Source organism: Charadrius vociferus, unplaced genomic scaffold, assembly GCF_000708025.1.
Source record: "Charadrius vociferus isolate BGI_N301 unplaced genomic scaffold, ASM70802v2 scaffold49, whole genome shotgun sequence".
Taxonomy (NCBI): Eukaryota; Metazoa; Chordata; class Aves; order Charadriiformes; family Charadriidae; genus Charadrius; species Charadrius vociferus.
Window position 1 is genome coordinate 1,294,656 of NW_009661375.1, and position 17,848 is coordinate 1,312,503.

The window sequence follows — 17,848 nt, forward strand, 5'->3', positions numbered from 1 at the left end:
GTTTGCACCCCCATGGTGTGACCACCCGTGTGGTGCTGCAGAGCAGGGAGGTCGGACCCTTTGGAGACGGGATGTCCCGGGAGGTGCAGCAGCAGCGTCCCGCCTGTGCAGGGCACAAGGCAGGGAGCGGTGACCCTGTGTCAAAGTAGGATCACGGAATCACAGAACAGTTTGGGTGGGAAGGGACCTTTAAAGACCAACTAGTCCACCCCCTGCCCTGGGCAGGGACACCTCCCCCCAGCCCAGGTTGCTCCAAGCCCCGTCCAACCTGGCCTTGAACACCTCCAGGGATGGGGCAGCCACAGCTTCTCGGGGCAACCTGCCCCAGGGGATCACCACCCGCACAGGAGAGAATTTCTTCCTAATATCTCACCTAAATCTCCCCTCTTTAGTTTAAAGCCATTCCCCCTTGTCCTATGGCTCCCCTCCCTGATCAGGAGTCCTTCCCCAGCTCTCCTGGAGCCCCTTTAGGCACTGGAAGGGGCTCTAAGGTCTCCCTGGAGCCTTCTCTTCTCCAGGCTGAACACCCCCAACTCTCTGAGCATTAGATGAGATGTTTCAGCTCGTCCCCGCTCAGCTTACACCCTTACACCCTCAGCAGCTCTGGGAATCAGCCTGTTCCATGGAGTCCCCCTGGGATACCCGCTCAGGGGCAGCTTTATCCCCACCGCTGGCGCGTTCCTTGGCAATCTCCTGCTGATGGCACGGGGAGAGCAGTGCAGCCCGTGGGAGAAGCGGAGAGGGACTTAATAGGTCCTTTCTTCACGGCCCCCTTGCTGCCTGCAGTAGTAGCACCGTTGATAGGTGCAGACTATTGCATTTAGTTTTGCATACACAAAATATACCGATTAATAATGCATAATGTGATCTCTTTGCTCTGCATTGTTCAACAAGCGTGGAGGGATTCTGCGAAGCAAATCCAGGTCCACATTGGAGTGAAATACCTGCTGCATCCTAACGTCCATACCGGGCTGAACAGCCGCTCCCCAGCCTGCAGGTGTTAGCACTGAAATATGTCTCTGAATTTGCAGCTCAAAGCTATTGGTATTTGAATTTCGTCTCCAATTAAATAAAGCACTCAAGCATGCACTCAACTCCAACTCTCAAATAACATCACCGAAAGCAATATAATTTTTCTACTTCAAAATGCACAGGACTTGAATTTCTAATAACACCACCTCAGAACACAGCCTGTTCTGCGGACGCCTCTGCGAGAGAGGGAAAAAAGAAGCGTTTTTTTTCTCTTCTTTGGAGAACCGAAGGGCACCGGCTTTGGAAAAAAACAGCTTAAACGTCGTTCTCCCTATTCTGAAAAAAATAAGTCTTGAAACTGAAGCACTTTCCTTTCCCCCTCCACCTTGCCCAGCCCCTCCTGTCCCTTCGGTCACCATCCTCACCCCAGAGCGTGTCAGCTGCGGAGAGGAGGCAGAGGGAGTGTCGCGATAGCCGGCAGCGTCACATCACGCCAGCCCAGGGAGTGAAATCGCCGGGGTGCGACCCTCACCCCGCACAGCGTGCCTTACGAGGGGCTGTCTGTATTGGTACGGGTCATGAGCACGAGTCCGGGAATTATAGTGTAAACGCAGCAAGCTCGTTAAACTGACAATTTACACCAAAATAAGAAAATACCAAGAACGCTATGATGTGAGGGCCCCTTATTGGCACAACCTACGTGAATAAAACCGGCCCCTCGGTACTTCGCCCAGAGGTGCTGTGACAGCCCGGGTGAGGGTCGGGGGCTGCAGTGCCCCACGCCGGTGGGCAGAGGGGTTGGGGAGCGGGGACGGCCATGGGCTCCTGCTCGGCCATCACTGGCCATCCCGAGGACAACCCCAGGAGAAGAGGTATCTGTGTGACTCTGCGAGGTAAGAAAAAGTGGTTTTCTTCAGTCCCCTAAATGCCTCCTCCAGGACCAGACGGTGCCTGGGGAGAGGAATTGTGAGGAGCGAGGGCTCCAGGGATCGGGACGGCAAGGGCAAGCCCGGGACAGGCAGGGCACGGGGGGGTTTTTTGGCCACAGCCTGCCCCAGGTGGCCCCGAGGTCCTTCTGGCAGCCCACGGGTTATGGCAAGCGCTCCCGCTCCTTGGCTTGGCCATGCCGTAGGAAACCCCACGGCATCGCCCTGCCCTGCGCTCGCATGTAACTCAGGCATGGCTCTTGGGGGCAAATTTGGGACATCTGCCATTCGCGGAAGGGACAGGTTTCTCTCAGCAGCAGCATGATGGAAGCACCAAACCAGTTTGGCTAGCTGGTCATTAGAGCAGAGCTGCGAGGAGAGTAACTCATTGCCCTCTTGCTTATTTTTAAGATGACAACAAAATTGCCAGAGGAATAGCTGTATTTTCAAGTACATTATGTAATGAAGTTATTTCAGTTTTGCCAATATCCTTTTTTTTTTTTTTTGCTTTTCAGCTGATACGTTAGTGTCTGGAAACGCTTTTATCCGTCCATGGAAGATGAATGTATATTTCCAGCTCAGACATGATCTCAGGACTCTGTAATAGTTTCCAAATCTTTTTCTCACTTGCCAAAGGCATTTCAGAATTACAGAGATGCTGGGAAATATTCAGGCATGGGGTCTGCAGTTTGTGCGGCTGGTAAATTCTCTGGCTATTCAAAATTACTTTGCAGAGTCATTAAGACATCATCTCTGCAATTTTTAATTCTGACAAAGTTCAAAACGATAGAAGGACACTTTAAATGACTGGATACGTCTCATTTTACAGGGCAATAATGATTTTTATGCCGAGTCTTAACATTGGAGTACTTTGATCCTGTATGTGCTGGAGCTTGTGAAAGTGCATTAATAGTAAATTAAAGCAATGTCTGGGTTAAAAAAAAAAAAAAAAAAAAAAAAGAGATCATAAACTGCCTTCAAAAATTGGAGGGAGAAGAGGCCAGCAGCCCCAGAGGCTGCAGCACTTGGGGCGCCGGGACTGGCCGTCGATGGCTCTGATCCCCACCACGTCCTTCCCTTCTGGGGGGAAAGGTGTGGATATGCAGCCAGCTGCGCTGCCTCGAGAAAAGCCTGGGGAAAAGGAGGCCGAGAGCCTTGTCTTTTTTTGTTTTGTTTTTAAAAGTAAAGCACCGGATTTTTATATTTTTGGCCACTCCTAAAATTAAGGTCTGTGTATTCTGTATAGTTGGGACCCGAAGAAAGAGGAGGCCTACAGCAGCGTTTTAAGCAAATGCTACGCAAGGTGTTTGTAGTCTTCTGACACAATCTTGTTTTTTTAAAAAAATAGATAACTTCAGCATAAACTGGAAGAAATCCTCACCTGCCCTGTCTACTTGTCAAATGTGTTGTGAAGTACCTGCTACATCATTGTGTAATAGCAACCTTTAAACTTAGGGAAAGCTAAAACTAAGTCCTTAATGGGTATTTGATTACTGAAAGTCTCTGATTAATGTAATAAATCCCCCCACCCCAAGAAATTCACTTGAGTATTTTCCTTTTGTGCCAGCTTCAGCACCACCCAGACTATAAAAGGCAGTGGCTCCCAGCTGTAGTTCACAGATTAGATGATTACAGGTTTCACAGACAGTATTGTTGAACACCTGTGAGGACCAGTGGTGAATGGCATCTCCTACAGCAGCGACCAGAAGCTGAATTCAGGCCTTGGGCAAGCGAGTTCAGTACAATAATCCCTGCTCTCAACTATGTAAAAAAGAATTAACCATTTCTGCCCATATTTAAATGAAGCCAGCAAAAAAAAAAAATAAAAAAAATTCACCGCATAATTGCCAAACCTTAAATTTCCATTTCAGTAATGGAGAGAGAGGGGTGCCTGTTGTGACTTTGTGTAAACCACCACCCGAGGCGAAAGCACTGCCTCCAACACAAACGTGAGGAGCTGTCTAACAGCAAACTAAAATTACTTAGCTGCAAACCCCTTCGGCGCTGCACAGATCACATTTCTGCAGAGACAGTCAGTGACGCTGGGACTTCACCAGGAGGGAACAGTTTGTATGGGAGCTTTCTAGAGCATGCTCTTCTGCCAAGGAACGCAGGAACAAGTGGGTTTGCGTGTTCCCTCCATGGGTGCCGATTCATCAGGGAGACACCAGTTACGGCTACAGGGACAGATGGGAAATCACAAGCCACTTACTCAAATCCTCGTCCACAGGAGCTTCTAATACCAGCGGGGCAAAGACCAGCAACGTGGTTCCTGGGGTCAGGGTCTCCTACCCCAGAAGGGTGAGCACCCTCCTGCTCCACCTCCCTTAGTCCCAGCGTCACCCTGCGGCGCTGAGGAACCGCCGCTTTCGAGTGACAACTCACCCAGACATTACCGCATTAGGAGACTAAACCTACAGCGGATCTATATTCACTGTCCAACAAAAGTATAAAAATAAGTTTTTCCCAAGGTTTATTTACTAAATTGTTTCACATTCAATGAAATAGTTACAACAATACTTACAGAGCATTATCACGAGAGCAAACACACTGAGAACACTAGTAAGGACTGAGAATGCAGGTTACAGTTATTTTCCTGTTGAACTCAAATGCCACTTCTGTAAACAATAACAAAACTGGAACGTTGCTGCTAAAAAAGATGTACACATAAAAACACTCTACATACACAAAACTACATATATCATTTTATACTCCCAACCAAAGCACTCTGGTCAAGTCCGAGTACAATTTGGTATTCTCTGTACAATTATTAAATCCTGCTAAAAATTATAGTTATCCTTGGGTTTAAAATACAGCACAGCGCATAAGGCAAAAAATTAGGAATTATCATCCAGTTCTTTGCGTTTCAGTTAAATATCAAGAATTTAAGGCAAGCTTGGACATTTTGCATTGTTTCATATAGTGAATGGGGACTCACAGATGGCAAATTCACAAAAGTACACACTATCTCCCACAAAAAGTTAGCTGTTTGTAATGCGCACTGGACATTTGCCCCTCTAGAAATTCCAACTAGACTTTCTGAAAGAAAAGCATTCCTAGTAGGAGAGACTGTCAAGCAGCTTACAGATGAATAGCTTAATTAAAAAAAAAAAAAAAGGCAGAAATTCAGGAACTGTATGTACACATATAAACTCATACCCATTTTAAAGTGCTTTACAGATAATTTTGAGTGACTAAGAAATAGAACTGGATGATAATTTATAGTTGTATGACATCTTATTTGAAGGTCCTTCATTTTTAAACTGCAAGACAGACATTAAAATGAGAGTATTGTTCCTTAAACGCAGGTTTAAACTGACTGTTGTGTCTGATCTTCCTATAACCAAGCACTTCAGTGAACAGGACAACAAGCACCCAGAACAGAAACTGAAGATGGCATGATTTTAAGTGACACAATCCCTAGGTTGATACACTGTTCAATCCATTTCTAGCTAAACAGTTCATCAAATAACAGCAGTATATTTCATCAGGTATTTTTCCCATTCCTCATACCAAGTCTGCATACTAAAAAATTGTTTATGCTGCTATCTTAAATTTAGCAATACCACATGACATAATATGGGGTCAATCTCTGTCACCTCATTTAACATTGCCACTGCCTAGGCAGAGAGAATAAAACACTTTGCAATTTTAAGTGCTTTGACTTCCATAAAGGATAGATGTTTATATAAACATTGAATAACCCCAATCGACAGAGTTTTTGTTCTGATGAAGTCAAAACGATTTCTATACCTTGCACCACTTTGTGCTAACTCAAAACAGTCTTTACTAATACTTCAGTCAGAACATGCGTATGAGCATCTTCATTCATGGAATCCTATGGTCGTTAAAAGTATGGTAGATATCCAACTGCATGGAAAGCCTTGTATCAATAAAAGGCATAAACTTCTCTTTTAAGCACAGAATTTTGCTGTTGTTCTTTTTCTTTTAATATTAGTTTGTTGAGCATCTTTATCTCAGGTGTATATTGGAAAATACGACAATCAATGGCATCTCTGTGAAAGAGACTGAAAAGTAAAACAGCACATGGAAACATTCAGCTTGTGCGTTTACCTGAACAGAAGGAGAAGGCAACCTACGGGACAGGCTGAAACATCCCCTCAGTCCCCAAACCTGCTCCCCTTCCTTCTCCTCCCCCCACACAAACACACAACGTACAACCATGTGGCTACTTGCGTCCTATCAAGAGATTCACTAGAATAATTAAATTACGCTATTATTGCTATATAACTAGAATCCTTAGTGGGTCAAATAAACTGCATTGAAAATGCGGCAGTTAATTTCATTTGCTTTCAAAGTCCTGCTTAATTCTACCAAATCTGAAGAATATGTGCAGGATTTTATAATCTGTGCAAACACCGGTTATCTGTGAATAATGTTTTATGGTGAAAACACCCTCGTCTCCTCGACTGCTTGAAATCTGAACATTAGCGTATGGAAGAACAAGAAACACCACTGTTTGCTTGGCTGCAATTAGCTTTGCAGGAACTCCAGATAAATCAAGTACACGCCAAAACCTCCACTTAGCATACTTATAAAGAAATGGCTTTTAAAGCAACTATTTCAAATATTATTGCACCTTCAAAAATAATACTATATGGGCTTGAAAAACAAGGGGAAACAAACATTAATTTAACATGTTAAAACAAGGGGAAAATAACTCTGGAGGCAGAAAAATTCTTCAGTACCAGGCCTGGCAATACACATACAGACATCAAAACAGAAATTCAAGATAACCACAACTCCTAGTTAAAAATCAGAAAACAAACCAAACCATTCTAAATTAGCTAAAACTCATATTTATTCAGTCATCTATTTTAAATAATGTTTATAACCCACAGCATCACTTTCTATTTACCTGCGCAAATTTTCACTAAGTTTAGGGCTATCACAAAGTTATATCACTCGAGAGATTCTGGCTAATCACAGGAACTGACCTCCAGTGCTGCGCTCCACAGGACGCACGCTTTGCCCCGTGCCTTTCCTTCACTGCAGCCTGCGGTGAAGGCAAGACTGTCTGAAGAACCCGAGATGGGGTCCCGCGACTCACTCCCTATTTATGAATTTGTGAGAAGAGGAACAATAAAAGTAGATCTTCTGAAAAATAAAATACTAATGTAACAAACGTAGAGCTCGTTCAGTACGTTGTGTTATTCTTGACAGTTTTCATAGGCACGAATGCATCAAGCAAATAGGAAACAAAAACACTAGAACAATCAAAACAATCATGCTTTATGCATACCGCACTAAAAATCAGTAACAGCCTTATCGTTAAGTCCTACATTTAGCACCATTTTTATATCTGAACACTCTGAGAAAGCAATCATACATTCTTTTAAAAAAGGAAGTTATATGGAATATGGACACAAGTGCGCTTAGGAGAAGGACGGGACGGATTCATTTCCGAGTATTTATTTTGTATCACGCTATGAATGCTGCTGTGGCATCTTCTGATGCATTACTGTGGTAATTTTTCCTTGCATTACAGCTGAAAACACACAGCAGACTAGCAAGATTAAAGTCATTTAATCTAGCGCTCATTTATCCACAAAAAGAAAATATAAGGGAAAGTGAAAATTGTGATTTCTCTTCAGCAGATCCAAAAATTTCATTAAGAGGCAATAAATTTGCCCCGTAAATTTCTCTAAGTAGTTACTAATTACCATCCCAGCCCTCCTACCAGTAAGCGGATAACGAAGGAGAGTGTACAGGCAACATACTATGGCATTTATTATTTACAAACCTTGAGATACAGAAACAAGGCAGCCCTTTAGTTACTGTTCATAAAAAAAATTATGAAGCACTGGCATTTTCTTAATATGTAGACACAACCAGACAACTATCAGCAAACTGTCCAGTCATACACCACATTCACACGTCTCTCACCCCAAGAACGGTAAACTTCATGTTTCAGAGTAGGCAGGAGGAAGAGAGAAAAAGCTCTAGAAAGTGAAAGGGTTAGATATACAGTAAGTTTTCTAACCATATCCCAGGCATGTACAGTACTCTCTAAAATTCACTGCCATTAACAGGATGCCATCTAAACCCAGCTGGTAATAAGCTTTCCATTTCTTCTGCCCACGTCACTAAAGTAACAAAGGCCAATTATCGGAAGAAAACAAATCCTTCCTCATTTCAATCCTCACTTCACCACATTCCTCCAACCTTCCAGCTTCCGAAAACGCAGCTCATGGTCTCCGCCAGCAGGGTTTATTTCCAAGCAGGTTAAGCTCCATCTTTGCATCAGGTCCGTAAAGTCCCGCTTGTCATCAAAGTGCAGTCAAACCAAAATTGCATCGACAGTACATCATCCCAGCAGAGTCCAGCCAGGTATCTGAGATGGGATCGTATTTCTGTACAGTGTTCAGGTAGGATGACCCTGAATGACCGCCGACTACATAAAGGTAGTTATCAATTACAGCTGCACCAACTCCTATTGGAAAGAAAAAAAAAAAAGGGTGGCATGAGCACCAAGCAGTATTTCTGCTCCTAATTTCCCCCCTCTCCCCTGACCTGCAGGCTGAACAGACACCTTCTCACAGCCGCTCTGTCTTTAAAGAAAATGGGTGTAAATGAAGAGTCGGTCTCTGTTCAGGTCTTACACTCCTTTTTTGACTCTTCTCGTGCCCTTTCCTATGACAATGCAATGTTCTTCTGCCCCAATACGCCTTGTCAGGGACCAGAAGAGAGGATACACTACTGACTCTCAACATAAAATAAAATACAATAGAACAGTAACCACAGAATTGCTGAAATTGACTCAAAATTAATGGAAAAATACTTATTCTTTCACAGAGCTGATTAAGTGATCTTTGGTCCAATTCACAGAGTACAACGCTCTGCAGACAACTCACTGCAACTTTATTGCAGCTTCTGTCAGGTCAAACAGCAGTTTATTTACAAAAGGATATCTGAATTAACTGCTGAGAGTTTTGTATGGCCCTACCTGTTCTGGGTTCCTTCATGGGTCGACACACGGTCCACTGATTTTGATGAGGATCGTATCTCTCGATGCTCGATAAGTGAGACACACCATTGTGTCCACCTACTACAAAAATGAAGCCCAGCATGACACCGACACCAAAGTTTATTCGCTTATCAGCCATTGAAGCAACTGTCTCCCACGAGTTTTTACTGGGATCATAACGCTCCATGCTGCAAATACAAAGAAACAACTTGTGAGGCTTGGATTTTAGTGACATTTGAATTTCACTCCACAAGAAATCTGCATTTGTCAGAGGTACATCTAGTTCTGCCAGCCTGTATTACCATACACAGGAATAACGCAACACTAACTAAAAATGCTCGAGCTGATGAACAACTCTGTGGCGTGGCTGCTTTGCGCAACCCAACGGCAGCACACAAGAAACTAAAGCCAGTGTTATCACCTCAGAAGCATCAACCACATCCTAGAGTCCTTCGACAACACAAAGCAGCTGAAGGTTCTCAACAGCGTGCTGCCAAAAAGCAGTTTTAACATATTTCATCTTGACACAGCCACTTCTCTGACGTCCTCCTGCCACTACCCTGGATCTTCAGGTGACATATCGAAACAAAGCAAGATTTTTCAAAGCGCCTCAGAACGGAAAGCTCTTTCAAGGAGGACTGCTGCTATTTATAAAGAAAGCAACTCATGAAAAACTGAACACAATGCAGATCTGAAGTGTGTCTATTTGAGTAACACATCAGATCAAAAACTTCCTAGAGGCTTGCCTGAAAATAACACGGAGGGAAAAGGATATGGAGAGCTAATCCCTCAGGAAAAGCAATAAAGAGGTTGTGGATCAAAACACTAAGGATAGAAGAGGCCTTCAGGATAAAATAGAAACAAATAATCATCATCATTACTTTTTTTTTTTTTTAATCACTGGAACTGTACAGATGGTCATAGTCACTAACACACTCATGGCACGTAGCCATTCCCTGTCAGAAGTGTAGCTTCAGTAACACAAGGGGCGAGAAAAAAGGGGAAAAGAAAATCAGAAGCACTATGAAGTTGGAGAAAAGGTGCTTAATTACACAGCAGTCGGCATTCTTTTAACGCTGGAGCTTGTATGAGTCTAGTAGCTGTGTGGCATGGCATATTACTCGCACCCCTGAATAATTAATAAAACCAAAATTATTCAATAAAAAGTAAATTAAATTTAAAAAAGCCAATAATGAAATATCAGATTCCAGTAACTATACAGGAGCTGCTGGCATTTCCTTTCTGACTGAGGAAGAGAGAAGATGTGGTAAAGGAGCAAGACCACTGCAGAATTTTAATGTCGTTCCCAGCTTCCCCTTTAAAGGTACCAGCTTGATAAAGACATTTCCTATTGCTCCTGCGATACGTCTTACACCTCCCAGAAGTAGGTTACCGAGTTCACCCTTCGAAGTCCTGCGTGCACGCTGAGCATTCAACTTTGGGGAACCACTTCTGGCAAGAGCGAGGGCTTGTTTTATGGTCAGCGCAACAGGGCTGCAGTGGAGCGAGCATCCCTCAGGTGCCACAGTAACTCCTGGTGCGCCTGCTCTGCTCTGCTGCTGACTTTGCTTTGTTTGAGCTCCTACTAAAGCCCATAGCTCTGTGTGGTACAAAGACGGTACGGAGCTAAGAGTAACCACACCGGACAACAGCACAACTTAATTATTCCGGGTCAAAATCCCATGTGAAGAAATCAACAGAAAATTTTTAGAGATGGCTTGCTTGCCTGTTAAGTATGTGAACTGCTAGTACAGTTCATAATTTAAAATGTAAGAAATGAGAATAATGTCACATTAAGTTTCATAAAATCCCATCACAACCATACCAGAGTTTAAGTTATTGCTGTTTTGTATTTCAGTAATTTAAAATATTGTTTTCATTTTCCAAATGAAAACTACTTGGATATACTTTTCTATTTGGAAACCAATCCTTTGCTTCACAAACTGTTCTATATAAAAACACATCAAGTATAACAAGTAAGTACAATTAATGACTAGTGCAATGTTGTTGTATTACACTGTTAAACAATCAATGTATCCCTTCCTATAAGCAAGACTTTAATTTTCATTCTTTATTCAGCTATTTAGATTTCTAGTTTATTAATTTGCCTCCTGGAGGGACATATGGCTGATTTTTTTCCCCATTTTAACAAAGAAAAGAGTACAAACAGTTTCTCTGCATAACTAAATGCTCCTGTCCATACACACAGAGCGATGCGGAACAGACAATTAAAGAGCATGCTGGTATCAGGAAAATGCCTTGTGAACGTAAGGTCTGAAGCAAGCCCACTTCTACCCAGGAGCCAGACCAGTAACCATCATCCTGAACTGTATTATTATCATCAGGAGTACTTTAAGATTCCAAGTGAGGTATATATTTATTTTGTGTATATTAAGCATGTGAAAAATGCTATTCATTCCAAATCAGTGTTTTCAACATTAAAGCTAACCATGCATCCTAATATTTTGCAGGCTTGATGTAGGATTCACACAGCGCTGGCGCAGCGCTGAGCAAGCCTCTCCCGAGAGCTCAGCACCTGAGATGCAGTGCCCTGACCCAGGTACAAGTACACTACCTTGGGGCCTGAGCAAATAAGCCCCCACAATACTGATCTGCTCAGTTGCCAGCTTGGGTGTCTACAGGGTTAGGTGTCTTGCACCGCCTACCTTCATAATATGTGTATACATCTTTGTCTTTACCATTGTCCCTCTTAAGGATTTAAAAAAAAAAAAAAAACACAAACAAAAAACCCAAACAACAACAAAAAAACCCCAAACAAACCAGCTCTGAGCTGGAACACATAAAGTTACAACACAGATTTCCCAGATGAATTATCAGACCGTACTGCAGAACAAGCATTAATGAGGCCCACTGTGGATTACCAATCTATCTTAGAATAATTTCTAATTAGCTGCCGAACACAAACCTCATAGCGAGTTTTGTCAACTTCCATCTTATGGATCGAGCTACACACATCACAACATACCTGTTCATATGGGCAGGACCATAACCACCAATGGCATATATCATTCCGTCCAAGACAGCTGCAGCAAAACAACTTCTGGTTTTGTTCATCGGGGCCACTAGCTGCCATTCCTTCACCTTAGGAATGTATTTCTCTACCGTTCGTAAATAAGACTGCCCGTCATAGCCACCTAAGGCGTAGAGCTCTCCTGCCAGAACGACCACTCCCAGAGTACTCCGGCTCTCAAACATCCTTTCAAGAGATGTCCAAGTGTTCGTATCGGGGTCCCAGCACTCCACTGAATTCTCATGCTTCCGGTAACTGATGCCTTGACACACGTGGGTTGCAATCCCTCCTACAACATATATTTTCTGGTCTAGGACACATATTCCAAATTCATAGCGGGGAATGCTAAGAGGAGCCAGGCCTATCCAGGAGTCGTTCTGGGGAAAATACATTTCAACACTGAAATAGAAAAACAAAGATGATGTGAGCAAACCCAACTTTCCGAAGCTCTGTGAAGTGCAAACGAGCATCAAGGAACACAATCTTAAGATTCTTTCATATCCTAGCCGACGTTTGCTGTTTTTTCCAATAGCCCAAATGTAAGCGAAAATCAAATGCTGTTTCCTGTTGTAAAGAGTTAAAACCCCAGTGCCTCACAGCATACAGTGCGATGCAGCAACACAGCAAGTAGCCACGGCACCAAGCCTGAGACCAGAAATGAATTCTGAAAGTCCAAACCGGGCAGACTGCAGAGAATGAAGGACAGCATCATGGGTAACGTGAGGGAAGACAGTTTTGTGCTGATGCCACGGAAGCTTTTGGAGGCAGGCTGTGACTGGGGTAAGCTAAAAATACAAACCAAAGGGATAAGAAGGGTAAACAAAAAAAAAGTCAGAACAGCCACAGAAATGGGAGAGAAAAGGAGAATTAAAGAGGAGGAACCACGTGTCTATATATACATCTACAAACATATATTCAGAAAGTACAATTGGTAGCTTTATAAATACATATTTCACACACACCGTACAATTTAAACAAAACGCCAAAGTAGAACAAACTAATTTGAAAAATCTGTTTTCAAAATACTGCTTATTTGCATTGTCTTTAATTATACTCTGTGTTAAAGTATGGTGGGTCTAGCCTATCACGTATAAAGTCTAGTCAATCTATCTGAATAGTTTAGTTAATAAATTACTAAATGATTTCAAAGAATATCTAGTACACAGGAAATATGATCTGTTCAAAAAACAAACAAGAAAATGAAAGCACTGGAGAGCTGATAGCCACTAAGAACCCAGAAGCGGGGACTGCTGGAACACCAGGCTGGCTCTTGACAGTGGCATCCCAGTTAGAAAAGAGCAGAACTAAATCTATTCTAAGTAATTTTGTTGTTATGAAGCAGTGGCTAACTGTAAGTGAAAAATCAGCCTTCCTGCAAGTACAAATGTAAAGGAGAATGAGAATAGTGGAATTAAGGTTTTCTACTTTGCAATTTTAATTGTATTAGAAATTCTTTGTTTAATCAATCTGTGACTTTTTTTGTATATCAACAGCAATTGTTTAAATTTAGGTATTAACTGAAACAACAGGTTAGGAAAGACTAATATGAATAATAAAGAACAAATTTGTATGTATTAAAACACGGTTAATAGTAGTAAAGAGCATTTTTGTTTTAAAAAAAATCAGAATAATCCAAACTACATTGGTATGTAATATCATTACAATCATTGAAGAAGCTGTGAAAGAAACAGAGATGAAAAATATCAGAGGATGACTTTATTCACTCAAACAAACAGATTTTTTAATAAGCACAAAACTCCCTTTATTTTTTAAATCTATAAATCCAGCATTTCCCAGGCCGAACATCTAGTTCACTATCGATCCCTGTTATCGGGAAAGTTAATTTTAAATAACTTTGACATCATCTCTAAACACAGGGGAAAAAGAACATACAGATCCCCCAAGGTTTTCAAGTGTATGTATATGCAAGCACAGAACTGTCACAGAAAAGAGTATCTCAGAGTAAAACATTATCCCAGAACTCAGCTGCAGAACCAGTTGCAGTAGTCTGCCTTAACGCAGAAAACATTTGCTGAGCTGATAAGGGTACATTCAACATCAAAGCACTGTATGTGTATGTATAAGTATACATATATATACTCAGAGCCACACACGTTTTAACTACCATTTCGGGAAATGTTAATGCAATGTTGTTACAAGTAAACCCAACCATACCAGTATGGGGAAGAAAACTGTTTTTCTCTCTGTTAGTTTCCTTTTGCTCCCATGATTAGCCTCAGGGACGTACTCCAGTAACTGAAGAGGAGTTTCATTTTGAACACCGGGTAAAGAAAGATGGGCACTTACCTGTTTCTGCCAGCACAGATATGGATACCTACTCAGCTCAGAGACTAAAGTCATGGTCACATTATGAACAAGAATGTGACATTGCTGAGAATTACCTCTTTGCTCTTCTCTGATTAAGTCTATTTTAATTCTAAGGACTTCCGAGTTATCAGGAAGCATATTTGTCATTTATTAGGTTAAATTTTATGATCTGATTGCCTGGAATAACAATAGATCAGGGAAAAAATATGTAAAAATGAAAAGACCCGAAAGGATAAAGCAGCAGCTTACAAACTTTTATTAACCACTTTTAATAACCAAATTCTCAATCAACAGAATTAAAATGATATGATTTCATAGCTATTTGTATTGGCATAAACAAAATCCCGTAACATTGAAGATTACTCGTGAAATCAAAAAACATTTTGAATTCAGCATTTGTCTTTGTTCAAAAAAAACCTGCTTAAGAGTTCTTATGAAGGAAGGCAGTAACTACTGTCCTGCAAACCACAGCTCTTCAATGACTGTCTTAATCCTGACCCAGGGCAATAACAAACATGCATGAACGTCACATCACACCACTCAAGTCTACAACAACTTTACCTATTACTTACCTTTCCAAACACGCAAACAGTCCAGCTTTTCCTCCTACAGCACAAAGAACTTTAGGAGCACAGCGAGGTCGTGTCATCAACATGGTCTGATGGGAAAGTCTGTGTTCAGGCATAAAGTGGTATTTTAGGGCCTCATTTAGCAGATGTTTACAAGTATGGTCATCACGAATGAGATGGTTTGCTTCATATAACCTTGTAAGAAACTTAACGCTCAGCAGTGGCAACCGAACACAGTGCAGCAGCTGTGCTAAGTACTTCTGTCGCTCCTGCACATCATACTTGATCCAGGACTCCAGTGCATAGAAGACAGTTTCTTCTGTCACAACGTTCAAGCAGTCATTGGAAACAATTTCATCCAATTCAGAATGCGTAAGTTCAAAGAATTCTTCCGTCTGACACACGTCTTCAAAGTTTTGACAAATGTACTTGTTAGCAGCCAAGTAGAGGTCATGGCAGCCATAGGTCTCTGCAAAACGAGAAATCCCGATGCAATTGCCAGGATCGAGCTGGCTTTCCAGAAACGCACAACACTCCTTCACCACCAGTTTGATCTGGAGAAGATTCGCAGCTGGAAGAAGCGACTCTACAGTGTCTTGAGAGATAAACACAGTTCCTGTGTAGGCATACTCCACGATGGCCTGCAGGGCTGCCTCGTCAATGCACTGGAACTCCACCTCCGAGTTCTCTTTCTCAGAAAGGTTCCCAGTGAACATGGCTTTGAAGTATGGACTGATGCTGGCAAGCACCACTTTGTGGGCATGGATCTTGACATCGCCAACTCTAAGGATAATGTCACAGAGCTCGTGATGTTGGCGAAGGAGGTTCAAGCCTTGCAGAAGCTGTTCAGAATGCAAGTGGGTTAAGTTGGCAAGCATGTAGGTTGGAGACGACTGGTCCATCTGTGACAAACAGAATTTTTAACGCATTACTCAGGGCTTCATTTCAACAGTTTCATTACTCATGTTACTTAGACATGCCATACATAACATTTTAAAAAAATATTTTTCCATTTTTGCTTTTATCTTAATTAGGTTTATTACTATCCAATTTACTTTTTCAATCCTTATGCGCTGTGCTTTTTCACGCAAGTTAAACCCAGGACAATCAAATGTTTATTAATAGTGTATGCTATATTAATCTTCGACTTTAAAAAAACCAAAAACCACCTTTTTTTTTGTTCCAGAGTAAAACACACATTATCTGAAGTGTTGAATACATGATAGGATTCTAATCAGATATTTGAGAGAAGTGAACAGTGACTGAAATAAAAATAGAGAGAGATAAATAAAGAATAGAACTGGCTTACTTGAGACAAAGTTTTAAGAGTTCTTAAACTACTTTGTGCTACTCGCCTTGCAACCTACTTAGTGCTACTGTGGGGCAGCCAAGCCCTGCTGTGCTTCCCCTGCACCCAGTGCTGTGGGCAGGACCCCACCAGTCAGCAGGGACCAGCTCTCCGTTTGCCCTTCCTCGCCAGGAACGGCAGAGTCCCTCCCTCTGCACAGAGGCAAGAAAGACCCACAGAGCCAAGGAGGGCCAGGATTGCAGGAAAAGAGGTGCTGGAGCAGAGGTTACCGTGCTCTGAACGGGCAGAGAAGCAGAGGAGAAGGGAGAGATCCCTGCCTCACCTCACTAAGTGGCTTCCACCATGAGAGAAAAATCCCAGTGGACATGCCCTGGCCCTCCAGAGAGATCAGACGTGGGGAAGACTGGGAGCTGGGCCTGCCTCCACTGCCAAGAGGCAAGGGGCAGGAGGTAGTGAGGTGCTTCCCAGGGTGAGCATCCTGGTGTCTATCACCATTTCCACATCCTCACAGCACCGGCAGCTACCCATGCTTCCCAACATCACTAGTAAAGGCAGAGAGAAGGATACTCATTCCTACCCACAGCACCACAAAACCCCAAAACACTTCCAAGGAGTTTTACTTTGCATCGTGACACCTGAAGGCACTATGATACCTGCTCTAATTTCAGTATCATTAAAATTCAACTCGTGCTGCCCACCACTACCTGTTGGAGAAGCAGTTCTTCAGTTCTTTATTCAGACTGAATTATTATACCTATGAGAGGGTGGAGGGTATGAATGTGTCAGAATCCTGGACCACGAGGAAATATAACTATTGTTCTACGAAGAACACTGCAACCATCCAATTTCTGAACTGAAAAGCTTATTTAATTTAGATTTGCTAAATGACTACACAAACTTGAAGATCTCACTTCTTTTATTTTATTATTAAGAAGTTCATCATTTTCACAGCTCCTTAACTGACATCTAATTTGCAGTGAGCCTACTTACAAAGTACTTAATCTGAAAGAATAAAATTAGTTGCCAACATTTAAATACAGAACATAATAGCACTGACAAAGAAGTGAAGGCTTACAGCTAGGGATAGAAAACCTCCTGCCATTAAAAGATAAGTAAGCTCATCTCTCTCCTATTACAACCCCCTACTAGGAAAAAAAAAAAATACACATCTACAAGAAAGTATTTTAAGCATATCTGCAAAAGTCAAGATTCTATACATTTTCCATATATCATTTTTGTAGCACAAATTATATGATGGGGAGAGCTGTTCAGCAGCTAAAACACTTTCTGTTCCTTTTCTGTTTGTGCTCCGTTCATAACTTGATTGTACATATATGCAGCAATCATAAAACACAAGGTAACACCACATGGAAGGAAAAAGGAATAGGTACGGTTCAGACACAAATGTGCAAAACCCATTATAAATAACTACATTTAAGTTATTCTACAGGAATAAAACTTTCTGTACCAACTTGGTAGAGATGCCTACTGTTGTACCTCGCATACCTCCCGCACGGCAATGCTCGCCCACACCACATATTTGCATGTACTCATTTTACTGCTGAGCACGAAGTCAGAAGCTGGAACATTAACCAGCCCTGAAAAACGTATGCCAGTCCAACAATTTGTGCTCACAACGCAAATCAAATGGTTGCCCCTAGGCTCTGGACTATCAGATGCTTTTCACAGTCTGTAGGCAAAACTTATCTTGAAGAGCTGGGAAAG

The 17,848-nt window shown here is 42.2% G+C and overlaps 2 protein-coding genes across 2 annotated transcripts in view; one reads left to right on the plus strand and one right to left on the minus strand.

Moving 5' to 3' along the window:
- Positions 1–7,631: 7,631 nt before the first annotated feature.
- On the minus strand, positions 7,632–15,716 carry KLHL28 (kelch-like family member 28). Its single transcript, XM_009893879.1, has 4 exons — positions 14,818–15,716; positions 11,873–12,316; positions 8,866–9,074; positions 7,632–8,352 (listed from the first exon to the last, which is right to left on the minus strand). Exons 1-4 carry the CDS (start codon positions 15,714–15,716, stop codon positions 8,189–8,191), a joined length of 1,716 nt encoding a protein of 571 aa, XP_009892181.1. The 3' UTR covers positions 7,632–8,188.
- Positions 15,717–16,488: 772 nt separating this feature from the next.
- Positions 16,489–17,848, plus strand: part of FAM179B (family with sequence similarity 179, member B) — a 48,776-nt gene continuing 47,416 nt past the window's right edge. The window contains exon 1 of the mRNA XM_009893920.1: positions 16,489–16,572. Coding sequence (XP_009892222.1) covers positions 16,489–16,572 — 84 coding nt within the window. The remainder of the gene's footprint in view (positions 16,573–17,848) is intronic.

Bases quoted from the DNA above. Each gene is read 5' to 3' on its own strand.
- KLHL28 (XM_009893879.1), bottom strand. From the start codon at position 15,716: ATGGACCAGTCGTCTCCAACCTACATGCTTGCCAACTTAACCCACTTG. The intron at 9,075-11,872 runs GTATGTTGTGAT...TTGTATTTGCAG, and splicing joins GGTCCTGCCCATATGAACAG to CATGGAGCGTTATGATCCCA. The intron at 8,353-8,865 runs GTAGGGCCATAC...TCTTTCCAATAG, and splicing joins CATGAAGGAACCCAGAACAG to GAGTTGGTGCAGCTGTAATT.